General features: G+C 47.9%; 1 protein-coding gene across 1 annotated transcript; it reads right to left on the bottom strand.

Moving 5' to 3' along the window:
* Positions 1-561: 561 nt before the first annotated feature.
* On the bottom strand, positions 562-12,676 carry FABP3 (fatty acid binding protein 3). Its single transcript, XM_081015477.1, has 4 exons — positions 12,509-12,676; positions 6,638-6,810; positions 1,813-1,914; positions 562-876 (listed from the first exon to the last, which is right to left on the bottom strand). Exons 1-4 carry the CDS (start codon positions 12,579-12,581, stop codon positions 823-825), a joined length of 402 nt encoding a protein of 133 aa, XP_080871603.1. The 5' UTR covers positions 12,582-12,676; the 3' UTR covers positions 562-822.
* Positions 12,677-21,062: the final 8,386 nt, after the last annotated feature.

Raw genomic sequence — 21,062 nt, 5'->3', positions numbered from 1 at the left:
ATTCCAGATCTACAGTGGTACCTCGGGTTAAGAACTTAATTTGTTCTGGAGGTCTGTTCTTAACCTGAAACTGTTCTTAACCTGAAGCACCACTTTAGCTAATGGGGACTCCCGCTGCTGCCATCACACAATTTCTGTTCTCATCCTGAAGCAAAGTTCTTAACCTGAGGTACTATTTCTGGGTTAGCGGAGTCTGTAACCTGAAGCGTATGTAACCTGAGGTACCACTGTATCCGTTTAGCCCTTGGGATTCTCCATAAGCCACACCCCTCACCAGACCTGGCTCCACCCCTCCTGCAGTGTTCAACTATGACAATGTCTCTTTGTTTGCATTGTGTGAATTGTGTGTGTAGAAATGTTGCTGCTGGAAAGCACCCTACTATTAGGAGTCTGTGCCTCTGGCCCAGCTCATCACTACCACATGGCTCCCTAAAGGTTGCTTGTGAAGGAATGTGGCTCCTAGGCTGAAAAGCTGCCCCCCCCCCCAAATGGAATGATTTATTAGTCATAATCCCAGTTATGTCATCAAGGGCGAGCAGACAGAGACCCAGCCAGACACCATTACACAACTATTTCAGTTTATTACTTCCACATAGCTTGTTTCTGCCTCACCCACTTCTTCAGTATTTTTTTTTTAAAAAAGCAATGAAAGAAAAGAAAACCCCAAAGATCAGGGTGAGAGAGTTCAAGTTGCATACTGAACAGATTCAAAAAGGTTCAACAACTATACAAAAAACACTTGTGGGGAGGAAGGGAATCACAAAGGCAATTTGGCAACAAGTTTGGCATTGGATGACTTGGCAAGAGAACAGGTACAGGCTCTTATTCTGCTTTTTGATAGGTACGGGTACAGACCACGGTGCCCATCGTCAGAGTCTGAAAGAGAAGAAAAGGTAAGCAAGTCTTAGCCCAGAAACACTGTGACCCCCCCCCCCCAGGAGGCCTGTTATAGACTGTATAATGACTTAGTCTTGGGGCATTACTTACAAAACCATAAGGGTGGGCTAATATCTAATGTATATTTTGGAAAGAGGTTTGACTGTCTATTCTCCATAGGTTTGGCTGCCTCTTGAAATATTGTTGCCAAACATGGCTTCCAAGCTGGGTGCAGAAGAGCGGTAGTCTCGTAATCTGGGGAACCGGGTTCGCGTCTCCGCTCCTCCACATGCAGCTGCTGGGTGACCTTGGGCCAGTCACACTTCTTTGAAGTCTCTCAGCCCCACTCACCTCACAGAGTGTTTGTTGTGGGGGAGGAAGGGAGAGGAGAATGTTAGCCGCTTTGAGACTCCTTAAAGGGAGTGAAAGGCGGGATATCAAATCCAAACTCTTCTTCTTCCAAACTTTGTCACCATCTTGGTGACACCATCTTGAATCAAGATGGCGGACCAGGATGGGACTTTAGTTTGACATTTTTTTGCACTGTTTTGGCTCTTAATTGCCAAACTTGGCACGAGGGTTCCCAGGGTGGGGCAGTTCCTCCACCGACAAGGACTGTATGTACTTGTCTAAAGCACAAATTTGAAAGAGTAAGAACAACAACCCTGCAGGCTGATTAAGTGGGCACCTCTTGCAGTTGATCAAAATGTTTCTAATTGATAATAGCCAACCAACCATTAAATTGCAGAGGCAGCCAAAGTAAAGAGTTACTTGCTTGTTTTTTTCCAGGCACATTTTCATGTGACCAGGGGTGGGGTGGGGTTGGAGGCAGGTTAAATAGTTTCCAGGAGTGATTTCCTTCCCTTGCAGTTTTCTCTTCAAATTTTTAACTTGCCCATGTAGGCCACAGGCAAAGAGCAGCGTACTTTGTCTTACCAAAATCAACTTTCCGTCCTTCAGTTCTCGGACTAGCGAGGTCTCCTTTCCATCCCATTTCTGCACATGAAGGAGCTTCCCTCCATCTAATGTCACAAGCGACTGAAAGAAAGAAATCAAATCAAGCTCATTAGAGAGCCGCAGAATTGTGGTTCGTAACAGAAAAGAATTCTGAGTTCCACAAGCGCAACACAGAGAGACTACAGAGGAGGAAGGTGGACAGACTGTTTCATCCCTTGGGTGGGTTGTAAGCAAGGCCCCATCTGCACTATGGATTTAAGGCAGTGTCATCCCACTTTAAACAGCCACGGCTTCCTCCAAAAAATCCTGGGGGCTTTGTTAAGGATGCTGAGAATTGTTAGAAAGCCCCTATTCCTGTCCCAGAGCTGCAATTTCTAGAGTGGTTTAATCATTTCCCCCAGGAAACCTTGGGAAGTGTAGCTCTGAGGAAGAACAGGGGTCTCCTAACAATGCTCCACATCTTTGTACCGGTTACTTGGCCGAAGAACCACAATGCAAAATACCGTATTTTTCGCACCATAGGGCGCACTGGACCATAGGGCGCACCCAGTTTTTAGGGGGGGAAATCAAGAAAAAAACTCCCCCCCCAGCCCCAAAGAGCAGTGTACAGGCTGCGCACAACTTCTCCCTGCCGGAGGGATTGCGCGCGGCTATGGCACAAGCCAAGGCAGCGAGCAGGATGGATCCCGCTCGCTGTTTTGGCTTCCCCTTTAGCCCCATGCAGCCTCTCCTTGCCGGAGGGGTTGTGCGCAGCTATGGAGCAAGCCAAGGCAGGGGGTGGGATGGATCCCGCTCGCTGTTTTGGCTTCCCCTTGCCGGGAAGACGCTCCCTTGTCTCCTTGCCGGGAGACGCTGCGCAGGGCTTTCCTGACTTTACTGGGAGATGGGGGGATTCCCCCACCTCCTGCAAAACCGGCAGAAGCAGCGCACACTTTAAAAGGGCTGCACGGCTTCTTCTGGCTTTCCTGGGAGGTGGGAGAAGGGAGTGATGCGGCCAGTCAGTCCCTTCTCCCTCCTGTGGAAAAGCCCGCAAGAGCACACGGAGCTTGTGTGCGGCTCTTGGGGGCTTTTCCCACCTGCCTCCCCCCTGCATTCGCTCCATAGGACGCACACACATTTTCCCTTGCTTTTTAGGAGGGAAAAAGTGCGTCCTATGGTGCGAAAAATACGGTAATTAATAATAATAATAATAATAATAATAATAATAATAATAATAAGTATACCCTGCCCATCTGGCTGGGTTTCACCAGCCACTCTGGGCAGCTTCCAACAAAATATTAAAATACAATACTCTGTTAAACATTAAAAGCTTTCCTAAACAGGGCTGCCTTCAGATGTCTTCTAAAAGTCTGGTAGTTGTTTTTCTCTTTGACATCTGGTGGGAGGGCGTTCCACAGGGCGGGTGCCACCACCAAGAAGGCCCTCTGCCTGGTTCCCTGTAACTTGGCTTCTCACAGCGAGGGAACTGCCAAAAGGCCCTCGGCGCTGGACCTTAATGTCTGGGCAGAATGATGGGGGTGAAGATGCTCTTTCAGATAAGTGTGGATTTTGAAGAATGACTGGGCCTTTCAGTTCTCATATTGTTACAGAAGGTTTAGGTTAGGCAAGTTCCCCTTTAAATGTGAACTGAGTCATATCCCCCACCCTTACATATGCCCCACGTGGGAGCCAGTGAGGCTTCCAGCTGCTGTAAGCCTATCCTATTGTTAACCTTCAGGCTCAGGTCATCTGTGCAGAGTGCCCTGCAACTCCTGTGAAGCTCTAAAGCAGAACCTCTCACAGGCCATACATGTTGTTTTAACATCTTGTCCTCTGGCTGCCTGCCAGCCAAAATCATTTGCTTCGAAGGTCAAACATGCAGCTTGCCAGTAATTCACACATGCTCGCTTTCTATGGAATGCAAATGAGATATTTCCATTGCCCCCCCCCCCGTTATGTTTTGCTTGACAACTGTCTGTACACCACTTAAAACAATATTTTTAGTCAATTAAGTCATTTGGCTTTGGCTTTAAGCAAGGGTAACTGAAACTGCACACCAGCAAGTCCTCAATACAAGCACCTTTTTGAGAATAAGGAAAAGCACTGGAAGAATTTACTTTCACCACTTGGAACAAAAAACCCTCTTTCCCCATCACATTAACATACCAGGGCAAAAATGGATTTAAAAAACAAGCTCGTGGGCCTTTCAAACTCAACCCCTCAATTAAAATCAGTTTCAGCTCACAACCCTAGTTTTTAAAATATGTTGCAGTATCATCACAAGCTGCTCTCACCAGTAACAGAGATCCTGCAGTGAGTCATGGCTATGTGATTATTGAAAAGAAGAATTGTTTTCATACGCTCTAACCTACTTTTTTATTTTAAACCCCACCCACCCCCGGCAAGGCTTCAGAGCTGCAGGCTGTGTCATTTGAGGGTAGAAACCAGTAGCACAGCTTCTTTTGACAGACAATAAATATCAACGTCACAGCAACGGAATTGGTTTGTTCAGGATCTGATAACAAGTAAGAGAAAACCACTTCGATGAATAGGAATCCAGTATACAAACTTAAGGTTGTTAATCAGTGCAAACCTCTGCTGGTTTACTAAAAAATAAGACTTGCTGAGTTCAGCATGGCCTGCTCTAGAGTAAGCATGCACCTGCCCTGCTTTTGTTACAGGTTCCACTTGTTCCAAATTGATATCAAATCTAACTCTGCTCCGAGACCGGAATAACCTAACACTCAGTACTTTTTTTACTGAAGTTGTTTCAGTAAGTGCCACACTTTTTACAACAACAAAAAGAGGTGCCGGTACTGTGTACTCTTGAGTATCCCCTTAAAAAGCACTGCTAACACTTAAACAAAAACCCAGCACTTACAGAAAAACAGGTAAGCTCGGGTCTGGTCAGATGCAATGACAGGGGTGTGACTAGGTACCTAAAGGACTCTGGTCACAAGCCCATGGCACAATTTTGAATGAATGTAGAGAAGACTTCTAGGCAAGTAAAGAGACTGGGTGAGTGGGATCTCGCCAGCTTTGCACTTTGCAGCAAGCCCAGCAGCTCTGCAAGCAAAGGGTGAAAATAAGGGGGAGAAGGAGGAGGAGAGTTTGGGGGGTGGCAGCACAAATGACCAAGGGGTCAGGTACCCCAAACAAAGCCCTTTCCATATGGACCATAAAGCTGAGTCTTCATAGTGAAACAGACCAGCCTGATTAATGACAATTAATAATAATAATAAATTGTATTTATACCCCGCACTCCCCAGCCAGAGCCGGGCTCAGGTCAGCTAACAACAGTAAAAGCATAATGGGGGGGGACCAATTTAAAATACAGGTTAAAATGCAGTTTAAAATACAGCCTCATTTAAAAAGTAGCCCATAGATCAAAACCATAAGGGGAGGGAGACATAAGGGTCAGACTGAGTGCAAACCAAAGGCCAGGCGGAACAGCTCTGTCTTGCAGGCCCTGCAGAAAGATGTCAAGTCCCGCAGGGCCCTGGTCTCTTGTGACAGAGTGTTCCACCAAGTCGGGGCCAGTACTGAAAAGGCCCTGGCCCTAGTTGAGACCAATCTAACCACCTTGTGACCTGGGACCTCCAAAATGTTGTCATTTGTGGACCTTAAGGTCCTCCATGGGGCATACCAGGAGAGGCTGTCCTGTAGAATTGAGCACGCTGCCACCTACTCCAAGCGTAGGGAACCTTTGGTCCTCCAGAGGTTGCTGAACTACAACTTCTATTATTCCTGGCTTTTGGTCATGCTGGGCTGACAGAAACTGTAGTTCAGCAACAAGCAAAGGGCCAAATGTTCCCATTTCCTGACCATATGCATTCTCTCTCCCAGGCCCTCCTCATCACTTTATGTTTCAGCAGCACCTTGGCATTTCTCCCCAAGTTAAGAACAGAAGGAAAGCCCTACGGGATCAGGCCAAAGGTCCAGCTTGCCCAGCATCCTGTTCTCAGAGTGGGCAACCAGGTGCTCATGGGAAGCCTGCAAGCAGGACAGCAGCACAACAGACATTCTCCCCACTTGTGATTCCCAACCCAGTGGAGGCAGGACATGGGCATCGTGGCCAGCGTGAGACTTCATCTCCACTGATTTGGTTCCGTCCTGGCATCTCGAGTGACAAGGATCAGGCAGCAGGCAGTGGTGGCTGGTGTCCATTTGGAATGGTAGGGTGGAAGGCAGAGTCAATGACAAGCGGAATCAATTAATTCTGGTTTTGCCCCATCCCCTGCTGAGTTTTATTTTTTTTATTTTTTTTAACTATCAATTCTTTATTGATTAAAAGATTTGCAGCTCTATACAAACATTATGTACTATCTCTTAACAGGTATATATATATATATATATATATATATATATATATGAAAATTTATAAAGAAAAAAGAAATAAAGAACAAAGATAAGAAACAAAGAAATCAAATTAAAAAAAAGAGACAAAGTTATTTACATAGTAAAAGTACTCATCAGCACAACCCTTCCTGGTGAGTTTTACAAGGGCAACTGTGGGACTAAGGATCAGGAAGCAAGCAAACAGTGCTACCCTTTTGAACTGGATGCAAGTAAGAAGGCAAGCAGGTGAGGGCTGGCTGACACCAGACCCAGGATGGTGTGGTAGTGCCCCATTTGCCCTAAATAGACCAGCCTGGACTGCTAGCAGCTGACAACATGGCCAGTCAAACTAGACAGTCATGGGCTAAATAGACAAATCAGTCTGATCAGCTATAAAACATCTTCTATATTCTTGTCTAACCCTTTTGTAGCTCCTGATGGGACCTAGCAAGGGTTGCAGTCACAATCTTGACAGCCAGAACTCTACCTTGACATGTCTGTCATCTGCGGTCGTCTCATCAAATTCTTCTCCTATTGTGAATTTGATCTCCGTGCTCTTGAAAGTGCTCTGGGTCTTGAGGGTGATCTTGTTGCCGTCAACCTCAATAATGGTGGTGGGTTTGGTCAGGTTTGCCATCTGCCTCGTGGCAAAGCCCACGCCTGCAGGAAAAGGAGAGGTTAAAAGGGGTGGGGGAATTAGCAGCCTAGAAGCTTGGAAGTCAGTGTGCCATAATGATCACAGCATTGATGGGATACTGGTATGAAAAGCAGATTTGTTAAAACAGAAGAAAGCTAATGAAGGCTTAAAAAGAAGGTGGAGGTGTGGGAATCTTTGAGGCCTTCTGGATGTTGCTGAACCACAACTCCCATCATCGCTGGCCATTAGCTATGGTCACTAGGGTTGACGTTGTAGTTCAGTGACATCTGGAGGGCCCAAGCTTCCCCCATACCTTCTCGAGAGAGCTGCTTGCAAAACCGCTTGGTTAAACACGCACACACAACAGAACACAATAACCCAACACCCAGCCACACCACCAAAAAGAACAAAGGCTTATTCATCAAAATTAAATCAGTTGCACTGAAGGTGGAGCAAGCGAGTCCTTCTTGACTTACTGAGATAGAGAAATCAGGCCCCCATCACCAGTCCTTGTAGGGAGTGTTCTTTCTGGCATTCAGCCATGTAGTGGAGAGGACTCCTAAGAGACCCACATGTTTGTATATGATAAGCTGCTATTGAGAGCTCTCCAGGCAGGATTTAGCAGTGTGGCAAGACTCTTACCATTTGCATTCCTTTGGGGGTGGACCTCTCCTCATTTAGCTGCTAATCTGATTGGATTTGTACCCTTGCTGGCAACTGCAATGGAAAGGAACAGCTTCATTGTGCTCCCACCAGAGAGCCCAGTCTTCCATACGCATTGCACCCTATGACCAGCAAGCCTTACATTCCCCCCCCCCAAGATCCGTAACTAGTGTGTTGCGTAGTGTATAGTGTGTCAGACTAGGTCTGGAGCAGACCCAGGTTCAAATCCTATTTTGCCTTAAGGCTCACTGCATGACCTTGGACCAGTGGCATTCACCAAGACTTGCACACCTCACGGGGATGCTGGGAGGCTAAAATGGGGAGCCCCTTGAAGAAAAGGTGGCCTAATAGATACAATTTTAAGAGGGTTACTTTGAAGATGGGGTGGGTGGTGGACCTCACCTCCGTATCTCCCAAAGGTGAGAACTGTCAGAAAATTTCAGAGCGGGTGAGTTTTTCCTTTCTGTTCCCCAGGTCAGTTCTGCTTTTAAAACTGAGATCTCTTCCACATCCTCTGTGATTGGGAAAAGGACCGTAAGCTCAGTGATGGAGCATCTGATTTGCATGCAAAAGATACCAGGTTTGAAGTCCCCATCATCCTCAGGTACAGCCAAGCATGCCCAACTTGTCTGATATCTAGTCAATGCAGAGCAAGGGCTAGGAAACTTTCCAGCTCAAGCTCAGTCTGCAGAGCATGAGACTCTTAATCTCAGAGTTGTGGGTTCAAGACCCATGTAGGGCAAAAGATTCCTGCATTTCAGGGGGCTGGACTAGATGAACCCTTGCGGTCCCTTCCAATTTTACAATTCAACATCCTCTTCTGGGCAGTCGTCCAAGAACAGCACAACATGGCGGGTGGGGCCAGAGGCAAAAGCCGGCAAAGCAACAAATACAGATTTTATCTTTGTACAGAAGGATTTGGCCCCTGGTCCTGGGTTTCACCACCCCTAAATATAGAGAATACTGAGCAAGATAGATCAATGGTGTGACCCGTTACAAGATTATGTTGTAGGTTCCTATGATTAACAGAAGGGTCAGAAGCTCAGGGATGTAGAACATGCTGCTTTTCTTGTAGAAAACCCCAGCTGCTGGAGGCTCCAGTTAAAAAGGATTCCAGTTAGCAGACAATGTTGAAAGCATTTGCTGAGATCCTGGATTTCTATTGCCAGTTAAATAAATGCCCTTAAGTTCCTCCAAACATGTCACAATGTCTACTGGGGCCTTCGAGTGTCCTTGGAGGAGGAAAATAATCTTGCCCAGAGTGCAATAAGGTATGCTAGTATTCCAAGAAGGAAGATAAGCACCATGGGAACTGACCTTCCCTGGAATATTCCAACCCCCCCCCCCTCTCACACACAGAAAATAAGCAAGTCTCTAACTCCTTTACTTATTGAGAGATACAACAGAAAGCAGGCAGGCAGGATTCTGCCCAATTTCTCATTAAGGTAGAAACTTGGCCACATTCACACCATACATTTAAAACACTGTTATAGGACTTGTAACACTCATGGCTCCCTCAGGGAATCCTGGGGTTTTTGTTAAGGGTTCTGAGAGTTGCTCCATTCTCCTCCCAGAGCTACAATTCTCCAAGTGGTTTAACAATCAATCCCTCTTCCCAGACAACTCTGAAAAATATGGCTCTGTGAGGGGAATAATAGTTGCCTAACAACTCTCAGCACCTTTAAACTACAGCTTCCAGAATTCTTTGAGGGAAGCCACAACTGTTTAAAGTGGTAGCATAGTATTTTAAACGTATGGCGTCATATGAACTTGATCTCATCTTCCAATTTCCTGGCCAAAGAGTGTACAGGGCCAAAAGATACTTTGTCCTCATCTGCAATTTCTTTCACATTTTTGATACTTTAAATTTTTAATCAGCATATTTTTCATGCCACCCGAAATTAGGCCCCGCCTGTTCTGTACTGATTTGCCAATCTTAGACAATCTCCCAGCAACTTTTCCCAGTTCCAACAAGCACACAAGAAGATCCCACAGAGCATCACAGCCTCCAACATTTTCCATCTGAAAAAACACCCCAGTCATCAAACCACAGAACACCACCTGAGCCTCTTCATGCCATAGCTCTGTTGAAGAGTCTATTTCCCCTGCTGTATTCTTTACCCTGCCATAGCCTCATATCCCATCAGTCTGAAATATGTTTGTTTTTGGAGTTTAAAGGAGTAATAGAAGTGGGTCCTGCAACAAAGTGTTGCAGCATAATCCCCCTCCTAATAGAAGTGCTCTTGTCCCAAGGTTCCAGCTACCCAATATTCTCTCTAAGCAGATAATTCCACTCTCCTTCCATTTTCCCTTCTCTCTTTTTGAGCTGTCATCCTACATTTCTTTTTTTTAAAAAAAAAACTTTATTAAACATTCAACACATATTTACACAACAATTTGCCATGTTGCAATTTATGCACACACACAAACTTCTGATTGTTCTCAAAAAACTAAGTCTCATATTATTTTTTACACAGTATCATATTATTATACTTTGTTTCCTTAATTTCCTTCAGAGAAATATTATTTAGTTTGTTGTCTATACATTACAAGAATCATTTAAGGTCTGCCAGGAGGTTTTTGCTATTATAATAGATATTCAAATATTCTTTAAAAACTATCCATTCTTTATTCACCTTCTGCATTGAGTAGCCTTTAACTCTCCCCATCATTATTGCCAATTGGATTTATTCTGTCATTTTTACCTGCCATTCTGACGTTGTAGGTTTAATTTCACTCTTCCAATTCATTGCGACCAGAATCCTGGCAGCAGATGTTGCGTACATAAAAAATGGTCTTACTTCTTTCTTGATTTCAGTTAACACAATCCCTAATAAAAAGGCCTCTGGTTTTTTTGTGAATGGGAATTTGAATATCTTTTTTTCATTCATTATATACAATACGCCCAAACTCTTTGAATTGTTTCACTCTTCGATTTTTTCCCTACATTCCATGGCTACTGAGCATGCTCAGTACTCATGGAGCCTTTTTTGGGGGGGGGAGGGGTTCCCCTTCAGGATTCTCTCCACATATGCCGATACCTCCTGCTTGTGTCTTAAGTGGGTTTTGTTTTTGGGGTTTTTTTGGTACCAGTCCAGCAGCACTCACTACCCAAGTTTGCAGACAGAGGGAGAAATCGTAAGGGGGAGGAGGAACAGGCCTTCAGTCGTGATAAGCAGCTCCAAGCATACCTCATGCTTTGTGCAAAATGGCAGGCTGAGCACTGCATGGTGCAAATGCTCATGCACTTAGGTACATATGCATTACAGAGCCCCGGAGAGTCTAACTACTCTGACCCCTAACTAATGACAATGGTAACAGCTAGCACAAATGAGGCATGCCCTTCCCATAAAGAGTAGGGCCCTAGATTACAATGAGGGGATGTATAGGGCTGCTCAGGGCTCACATATAAAAGTGAGAGAATAAAAGGCAGAACGTATTAAGAGAGCCAGTGTGGTGTAGTGGCTAGAATATGGGGCTAAGACCTGGGAGATCAGGGTTCGAATCCCCACTGGGCCATAAATTCACTGGGTGACCTGGGGCCAGTCACTCACAGCACAGCCTACTTCACAGGGCTGTTGTGAGGATAAAATGGGAAGGAAAAGGAACCGTTTAGGACAGCTTGAGCTCCTGGGAGGAAAGTTGCCATATAAATGTAATGATCAAACCGTAATGAACATGAAACAAAAGAAAATAAGTCAGCTCAACTCTCCATCAGTTATGCAGTGATTCTACCTGCATTTACTTCGGAGCAAGCCTTACTTATGATGGGACTTACTCCCGAGTAAGTCACTGAGTCATTTGCTTTGCATAGGACAGGCTAAGATAGGTTTAAATCCCACCCTTTCCATCTTGTGGCCTAAGAGTAAGAGGAGGAATAAATCTCGGGCGGGCAGATCTTCCAAGGCGCTGCAGGAGCTAAGCGGGCGGGGTCTGGCCCCATTCCAACCAGCGTAAACCAATCGCCCCACAGACCGAGAGAGGAGCGCCCTGGGCGGAGGCGGCGTGGCCTAGCGCAAATGGAAGATGCGCCCAAAGCGCAGCTGCCCCGGGCTGGCTTTCCCCGCCCTCTTCCCCAAACTTGGTTCACCGCTCTGACCTCGCCCGGTGCCTCCGGGCGCCTCTTAACCGCAAGACCTTTTGTGCACCGACTCGGAAGCAAGCGCCATTAAGCTTAGTTCTAGGCTAAGCACCATGCACGAGAGATAATACATCATACTCGAGATTCACGATTGGGCAGCTAGATCCGTTTTCTTGGCTCGCTGCAGCGGCAGACGCGCGTCCGCAACCCTTTCCACACGTGGCGTTTTCCTCTCTCCTGCAAATCCAGGAAAGCCCACGCCGCCTAGTACGCGCGTTCGCTATTAAGGCGCCCCAAGGCTCTTTGCTGCGTTTTGCTATAACAAATGGATGGCTGCAATCCCTAACCACCGCTAGCTACCGTTACCTGGGCGTAAGCCCCATTGAATTCAATAGGTCTCCTCCCCGGTAGACCTGGGATTATGCTGTGACGCGGAGATTCTGTTTTCTGCACCTCCGGGGGTGGGGCTGGGGGCAGCAGAATGCAATATACCCGAGCTACCCTACGCACCACCTGCAGCCACGGCAAGGATCCGAATTAAACGCATTTACACCCAGAAGGGATTAAGAGGGAAGGATTCTCCCGGCAGCCTAATCCGCCGCGGAGCTCCTTCAGTACTACAAAACGGGAAGGTTTGAATGAAATGCCGGCCCTCCGCCCACGTGGCTGGCGGCTCAACTTCTCCAAGCGATTTCCAGATGGCCGGGGAGGAGAAAACGCCCCAGCTCGCCGGCGCCCGGCGTTACCAAATGGCACCGCACCGAGCAAGCTGCCCAAGCCGAGCGCATTCCAAGATGCACCGATAACATTTCAGCCTCCCGGGCGGGCGAGTGATTGATGGTGGAAGGAAAAACCCCGCTGGCCTTCTCGGGGTTGCAGTGCCAGCAGCCTGCAAGGTTGTGCGCTCTCCTCCTAGGCAATCTCTCCCCCACCCCACCCCCAAAAAACGGGAGGAAAAATAGTATCCCTGCTCTTACCGATAGCTTTCATGTAATCGTCGAAATTGCAGCTGTCGACCAGGTTCCAGACGCCTGCGAAAGCCTCAGCCATGGCGAGCCTTGCCGGGAATGTTTGTGCAGCGAGGAGAGAGGCTTTCACGCAGCGCGCTTGCTGGCTTGGCGCTCTTTATATTTATATATATATATATTTTCCAGGCGCGGCCGCCGGCCTCCCTTAAATAGCTCTTGCTTCTGATCACATGGGTGGGAAAGAGCAAGTGATGGGCTGTCCCTCATACCCCGCACCCCCACTCCTTGTAAGTGACAAGTCGGGAGATTGGAGCAGCCCGAACGAGCTACCGAGCGCTTTCGAAGCCTTTAGGAACGCCTGCCGGGTGGAGCCGCTTTTGGTGCTGCTGCTGCAAGACAGGCTGGGATTCAACTGGTGTAGCGTCTCGACAAGACAGGCTGGGATTCACCTGGTGTAGCCTCTCGGCCATCCCAGCCCCCACACAGACGCGGTCCCTGGCAGACTTTGCTGTAGCCTATCACTGGGTTTAGAAGGGTCCAGACTGGATACGATAAAATAGAAGTGGCCACTGCAGCGTCTGGGTCTGTGCTTCCTTTTTAATTACTATTGCTATAATTGTCGTTGTACTGTAATTTTATGCCATCTTTCCTGCTAGGCAGGCCAAATGCAAAAGGGGATGAGGCTGCTCCACCTTTAATTGGGGTTAGAAGAGGGAATTTCAGCAGGTGCTGTATGATAGGCTAATCTCTTGCACTTCTGTATGAGGAGCTGCACTATACACTGTTCTCCCTCCAATTTTATTTTCACAACAACCCTGTGAGGTAGGGTACACTGTGTGTGTTTGAGAGCGGGAGAGGGACTGTCCTGCTAACAGCACCGTCTTAGATATATCTACTCAGAAGCCAACCCCTCTGAATCAAATGTGGCTTACTCCCAGGTAGGTGAGTGCGCAGCATGCCAGTCAGAGGGCGTTTCTAGACTGTCGCTGTCTCTGGGTGGAATTCATAGCGCAGACCAACCAATTGTACTCAGCAAACAGGCAAGGGCTGCAGCTCAATGGCAGAACGTCTGGTTTGCACACAGAAGGTCAGGTGGACCTTGTGCCCGGAGGAGCTGAGAGACACCCCCAGTCTGAAACCTGGAGAGCTGCTGCCAGTCAGTGTAGACAATGTTGAGCTAGATGGACCCTTGATCTAATGCGGCTTCCTGCGTTCCTGTGGCCTGAGCGAGCATCATGGCTGGGTGGGGATTGGAACTCACAGCATGCTGGCTCTCTCCCTTTGCATGTTGTTAGTTCTTGACCCCACTATCAACATTCCCTCCCCCCTTACCTGTGTGTAAATATAGACATATTCTGGTCAACTGAGGACAGCACTTCGTGCCTCTGATCTGCGAAAGAGCATGCCACAATCAACTTGTCGGCTTTGTTTTTTGAAGGTGCTGCAAGCAGTTCTCAAGTGGGTTTTGCAGGGAGGTAGGTGGGCCCTTGCTGAAATCCCCAAGCCCCACTCCCTGACTCTCACCTACTGATGGGTCAGTGCATCTGGCTGTTAACCAGAAAGTTGGTGGTTAGAGCCCACCCACCCAAAGGTGGAGCCCTGCATTGCAGGGGGTTGGACTAGATGACCGTTGGGGTCCCTTCCAACTCTACAATTCTGTGATTCTGTGCTCCATCTGCCACAGCCTTTGCAACGCAGCAGTGGATTAAAGGCCTGCAGGTAGGTGTTTTTCAGACATTCAAGTTGATAGGGGTTGGGGCTACATTCATAAGAACAGCCTTTGCCAAGCTGGTGCCCTCCACATGTTCCCATCAGCCCCAGGTTTATTAGGGAATGCATTGTGTTAAAAGGATGGGGAGCCAGTCGCGGCAATCTCACCCTCCCAAAAAAACTGTGCTGAATTTGAGGTCCCAAAAAGAGCTGCTATTCTGCGCACATGTCCCTATTTGTATCTCCCTTCTGTTCTCCTGAGTCTTAAGAGAGTTTTGACTGAAATACTTAAGGAGGCATCATTTAAAACAGGGATGGTAAAACCCCTGAACCATGGGCCTCCTCCCCTCCCCATAACACACAGCCATATTAAGGTCTCACAAGACCTCCCCAAAATTTAGTTGAATTAATAGTAGCCATTAATTATAATTTAAGTTCAATCGTTTTAATTAATATACACGGGGCTGCAAAATCCCACTCACTCCCCCCCCATTTCTGCAAAGTGAACCCCCTTGAGCATAAAAAGGTTAGCCACCCCTGATTTAAAATATTGACACCCACTCAGCATTTTCTCATAGGCTTCAATGTGGTCTATATCAACCAGCCACAGGGCATGAGAGGGGTGGACTGGCGGTGGCACTGCATTCCCCAGAATGGGGATGAGGCAAGGCAGCAGTGAGGTCATGAGCCTCTTGGGCTTGCTGATCAGAAGGTTGGTGGTTCGAATCCCTGGGACGGGGAGCTCCCGTTGCTCGGTCCCTGCTCCTGGCAACCTAGCAGTTCGAAAGCACGCCAGTGCAAGTAGATAAATAGGTACTGCTGTGGCAGGAAGGTAAATGGTGTTTCCGTGCGCTCTGGTTTCCGTCACGGTGTTCCGTTGTGCCAGAAGTGGTTTAGTCATGCTGGCCACATGACCCGGAAAGCTGTCTGTGGACAAATGCCGGATCCCTCAGCCTGAAGCGAGATGAGCGCCGCACCCTATAGTCGCCTTTGCCGGAACTCAACCATCCGGGAGTCCTTTACCTTTTACCTTTTTAGTGCTCTGCCATTCATGCAGCGTTCCTGCTTCCAACAAAGTGAAGCAAAGCACAATGAAAACGGCAATGGTTATAAAAGGAACAAACAACAGTAAAAGCCAAGGGCAGGCAGAAGCATCATAAAACATCATTAAATGCCACATGTGTCAGTGCGGGTGGTGGTGGGAACTAATGTAAAAAAACAAAGAAGGATTGTGTAGAACTATAGAAGGATTTTGTATTCTGTTTCTAGATCCATCTCGTCAAACCCCCTGCAATGGGGGAATCTCAACAAGAAGTCCCCCATACAATTTGAAACCATACCAGACCCTGTTTAGCTTTGCAAATGTGCTAGCAGATTTATTGCTGCACCACTAGGAGGATAGCCTAGGTCAGGCATCCCCAAACTCGGCCCTTCAGATATTTTGGGACTACAGTTCCCATCATCCTTGACCACTGGTCCTGTTAGCTAGGGGTGATGGGAGTTGTAGTCCCAAAACATCTGGAGGGCCAAGTTTGGGGATGCCCGGCCTAGATTATGGGTGTGAAACCTCTGGTCCACTGGGAGTCAAATTAGGCCTGTGAGGCCATCACTCTAATACACAGGGCATGATGCCAGCTGGTGGGAAGGGTTTGATACTGTGCTGGGAACTGGCACATGCGGCTAAAGCAGCAGAATTTAACCTCCGGCTAATCTGCCAATTCTAGATGAACACTGCTATCTCTACTGTGCTCAGCTTGATGCCTCTCCCCACTCGGCTGGCTGGAAGCAAAAGAGCACAGGGCTCCTGCGCCTTTAATAGCTACAACGGCTAAAATCCCCTTATCTACACAATTCTTAAAGGTGCAGGAGCAACTTGGCCACACACAGAGCCAGCCTTGATTCAGAGTTATTGCTTGTGCATATAGGGACTCTGATGTGCACATACGGATCCCATGAGCTTTGGATTGGTCCGACTGTGGGAAACTAATTGTTGCCATGAAGGTAGTCTCTGATGTGACAATCTTCTTTCGGACAGAAGAGTGACGGCGATTATTTATTCAACGGGTTTCGGCAATGCCACCAGACTATTTAGGGCATGTTCCTTTCCCAGCAAGGTCACTCTGTCCTGCTGACCCTGCCAAAGGCTGCTTTCCCAGTGCTGGCTCCCGGCCCACTGGTGGAAAGAGATGCCAGGTGGCCTCAGTCCATACTGCTACCGATTCCTGCACAAGCCATGCTGTCTAGTAGCTGCAGAGAGCAACATGGCTCCCAAAAACACTGCCCATCCTGTTCACCTTGGGCCTGGAGTCACCTGACTCAGCACTAAGAGCAGCAACAACGGCTCCTGGATCTGACTTTGATACTGAAATCTGAGTTGTGTTGGGGGGCTAAGTATCACATGGAATGTGGTCTGTGTTACATTCAATAATGTCAGCTTTCTCAAAATTATGCTTAGAGTTGTCTGCCTCGCCTTAATGTTCTGCAACTTCTGCAATGCACCAGAGACAGGAACGGCCCAACACATTTTGCCACCTGAGGCAAATCAGAAAATAGTGCACCCACCCTAGGAATCATAGTTTGTTAAGCATATATAATAATAATAATTTATTATTTGTACCCCGCCCATCTGGCTGGGTTTCCCCAGCCACTCTGGGCAGCTTCCAACAAAGATTAAAAATACATTAAAATGTCACACGTTAAAAACTTCCCTGCCTTCAGATGCCTTCTAAATGTCAGGTAGTTGTTTATTTCCTTGACATCTGATGGGAGGGCGTTCCGCAGGGCGGGTGCCACTACCGAGAAGGCCCTCTGCCTGGTTCCCTGTAGCTTTGCTTCTCACAGTGAGGGAACTGCCAGAAGGCCCTTGGCGCTGGACCTCAGCGTCCGGGCAGAACGATGGGGGTGGAAACGCTCCTTCAGGTATACTGGGCTGAGGACATTTAGGGCTTTAAAGGTCAGCACCAACACTTTGAATTGTGCTCGGAAACGTACTGGGAGCCAATGTAGGTCTTTCAATGAGGGTGCTTCATGAGAAGCAGCAAGAGCTCTGAGCGGAGAATGGCACACCCAAGCCAGTGGCCAAGGGTGGCAAACAGGAAGAGCAGTGGCTGGGGGCTGTGCACTCTGCCACTGCCCTGTGTTGGCCTCCATGGGGAACCCATGACCTGAGGTGACTGAAGACAGCCTGGGGGGCCACCGGCCTCAGAGCCCTGCCCAGGAGGGCAGCAACAAGTTCCTCATAGTGCTGCATTCACAGCCAAAGGAGAAGTGGCAAAGGTGCATGAGGACACCCCTCTTCTTCTTGATCTGCCACCCTCTCATCTGTCCCCAGCCTGCTGCACTGCTTGAAGTGACTGCCTCAGCAACCAGGTAACCTGGATAACCAATAGAGTTGGGGAACCCAAGGTTCAGAGGCCATGTATCATGGTCCGGTCTACGGGTGATCGAAGTCCCGGCTGAGGACGTCGGGACCAGGGGCAAGATGGCGGGGTGGGAGCAGGAGTGAGAGCCCAGAAGCCAGGGGTCTGAGGGTCAGGAAGCAGGGAGTCACGAAGTCAAGGGTCCGAGGGTTGAGAAGCAAGGAGTCAAGAAGCCAAGGTCTGAGGATCAGGAAGCAAGAAGCCAAAGGCAGGAAATGAGTTGCTGTGGCAAAGAGCCAAAGGGAAATGCTGACCTTGTATCCCTTCCCAGCTCTTGCCACCAGGTGCAGTGAGTTACCAAGTGGCCTCATCTGTGCGGCCGCGCCTTGCCTCTCCTGAACAAACTTAGGAAGGCCCCAGTCCTGCAAAGCCCTACTGGTCACAGGGCCTGGCTCCTGCACACACTCCTGACACCATGTGTCTTGCATATCTGGCCTTGAGGTGTGTGGCCTAAGGAGACTCCCCACCTTTCTCCACAAGCAGTAGGGTAGGAAGGCAGGGGCAGGGGTACACTGGGCAGCACCGAGGCTGCAGGGCACCAAAGACACTGTCCAGGGTGCCCACAATCTCCCCAAAAAAGCTTGGGTGATCTCGGGTGTTGGTGGGGCATGCTCCACGTGTTGGCAGGGGTTGCTCTGCCAGTGTCCTCAAGAGCTTCTGTCCTGCTGGATTGTGTGCTAGCACTGGGGTAATGTCTCTTGCATGGCACAATGGATGATGGAGAGGTGGGGGTGTTTAGAAATCTGCAGCTTTGGTGTGGCCTGCTGTACCAAATGAGAGGAAAACCCATTGCTGCACCCACTGCTACCTCTGGTGCTGCCCACTACTGTGGCCCCTGGAAGATTGTTCATGAGTGAACGTGGCCCTCAGGCTCAAAAAATTTCCCTGCTTCCTGCAGGAGAGACTTTGCAGGCACTACATAACTGCTTCTCCAGGTTTGGAGGCCTAGCTGTGCCCATGTCATCTACCACTGACCTTTTAAATTCTTGTCTGCCTGTGTTAGATTCGGACCTTGTAACCAGCTGCAACGCCCATCTGCTATATATTTTGGCAAGAGGCGTGTCTGTCTGTCTGTCCACCTCTCTGTTCCCTATGGATCCTTGATATATTTTCGTCAAACTTGGCACGAGGGTTCCTGAGGTGGGGGCGGCAGTCTTTGTTGATATTTGAAAGGCGGGTGCCATTTTGAATCAAGATGGCGGACCAAAACATGACTTCAACCATTTTTTGGCATAGGTTTGTCCAAGAGTTCCTGAGGTAAGAACAGCCGCTTTATCGTAGTTTGGATGCCAGGAGCCATTTTTGAATCAAGACCAAATCATGCCTTTGGCATGATTTCACCCACTTTTTGGCATGGTGGGCCAAAACTCACAAATCATACTACCCATTTAAAAATGAGATTTTTTGGTTTGTTTTCTTTAACTACCCCAGGTAGTGGCAAGTACTCTCCGCCAGTCTATAAAAACTGAAACCCGCAACACAATGTTGCAGCATGAAGTGCTGCTTTTCAGGGTGACAGCCAGCCATATCTTATTCCATAATACACCATTCTATTCCGTTCTCCCCTCCCCAGATTTTCCATTCCTCTTCCTCCAACAGCCAGCCAGCATTCTGTGACCACTGAACGCACTTCCCTTTATTTATCTTATACCCCCCCTCCATTATCCCTTGTTCATGAGTTTGGACTACATAAGGATTTCTCCTTGAGGAACTGAATTTCCGATTTGTATAGGATTGCTAATTGTGTAGGCTGGTGTTCAACAGGTTCCGATGCCGTTGTGTTCCATAGTGAAGCTCACTCTGCAAATTCCGGTTTGTGCAGAGCTCTCCTTCCAAATGCTTTCTTCTGCCTCTTCTGGCATAGTTACTTTTTAACATCCCTGCCCACTTGAACAAAATGATTACACAACGTGACCAGCTTGAACCGCAGTTGAAGTGGCTGGTAACAAGGTAATGAGGGGCACTGGAAGGAAGTCAAAGGGCATTTGTACTACTGACCAAACTATTTCCTTGCTCAGCACATTGTCCTCTTGGACATTGCTTGACCAAGGTGGTTTGGAATTGGCCCAAACCTTGGCTGTGGGTGGGAGGAGAGACTGCTGATTATATTGATCATGCTGTCTGGGGCTGATGGGAGTTGGAGTCCAACTACACCTGGAGACTATTACAGTGGTACCTTGGGTTAAGAACTTAATTCATTCTGGAGGTCCGTTCTTAACCTGAAACTGTTCTTAACCCGAGGTACTATTTCTGGGTTAGCGGAGTCTGTAACCTGAAGCGTCTGTAACTCGAGGTACCACTGTACTGGTTTGGTGAGTGGGAGCCACATGTTGAAAGTAGCTGCAGTTGAAAGCAGCTACTAATCTTCAATGTCCTGTGCTGCAGTGCCACCCTCGTCACGCCCAGAAAAGGTACTGCAGCTCATCTGTTGAAACCAATGGAAGCCTAGTAAAATGCTTTATTCTGAGACAAGCCTCTCATACACCCAGCTTCATGTAATCTAATTTCAGACAGCAGTCTCTCCCAGTCCTATCTGTAGGCGGCAGGGGTTAGACCAAGGACCACGCGAAACAGATGCTCCACCACTGAGTTACAACCGTTCCATGGGAATCAGTATGTGTCATGGGCCAGGAGTCAGCTTCACCTGCCAAACAGCAGCCTGAAGGTGGGGGGAGAAGAAGGAGTGGCTCCACCTGCAGCTGATCAGACTTCAAGGATGTGGAGGAGAAGGCACTGACGAGAACTAGCTGGCCCCAGCCTCCTTTCCCTTCAGGCTGCTGTTCAGCAGGTGAAGCTGACTTCTGGCCCATGAATGACACTATGGCTCTGTAGAACTATTCCTGCAGGCTTGATGGCTAAGTCTGGGAAACACAGGAACTCTGAGAATGGCAGACGAAATTAATGGACTATGCAGAATTGGACAAAATGACAGGAAGGATTTGAAACCTGCGGGACCAGAGATTTACAGAAGATTGGAAGAAATATATGAACTAGTTGAAGAGCAATTGTAGCCAACAAATTACGCTAGCAGGACTACAAGAAGTTTTGTAAGGAGAAATATATGAAGTGTTACAAAGTGGAAAGATAGAGATATTGGTAATGAGTTTTAAATGTAATAGGGAAAGTAAGAAATGCATCCTAAGAGATTAGATTGGAACATTTTCAGACAGGACTGATGGAAGTAAAAAAATTGAATAAGATGTAAAAGTATGTTTAATTACTGTTGAAAATGGTATGTTAAAAAACTAATATATATGTGAGAAACACAGGAACTCTGCTTTGCCTTGGTAATCTGGCCACATCTCTCTCCATCCTCCCTTAAAGGCTGTGCCTGCGCAGGTGGCCTAGGGAGAGTCTCAAGAGGCCTGGAAGGCTAGTTTGACCCCTGGGCCTGAGGTACCCCAATCCTTCACTAAATAAAAGCAAAGGCATTT

The sequence above is a fragment of the Podarcis pityusensis genome (genome assembly GCF_964106645.2).
Source record: "Podarcis pityusensis genome assembly, chromosome: 8".
NCBI classification, from domain to species: domain Eukaryota; kingdom Metazoa; phylum Chordata; class Lepidosauria; order Squamata; family Lacertidae; genus Podarcis; species Podarcis pityusensis.
The sequence above is the reverse complement of the archived record's forward strand: the minus strand, read 5'-3'. Positions and strand labels throughout refer to the sequence as shown.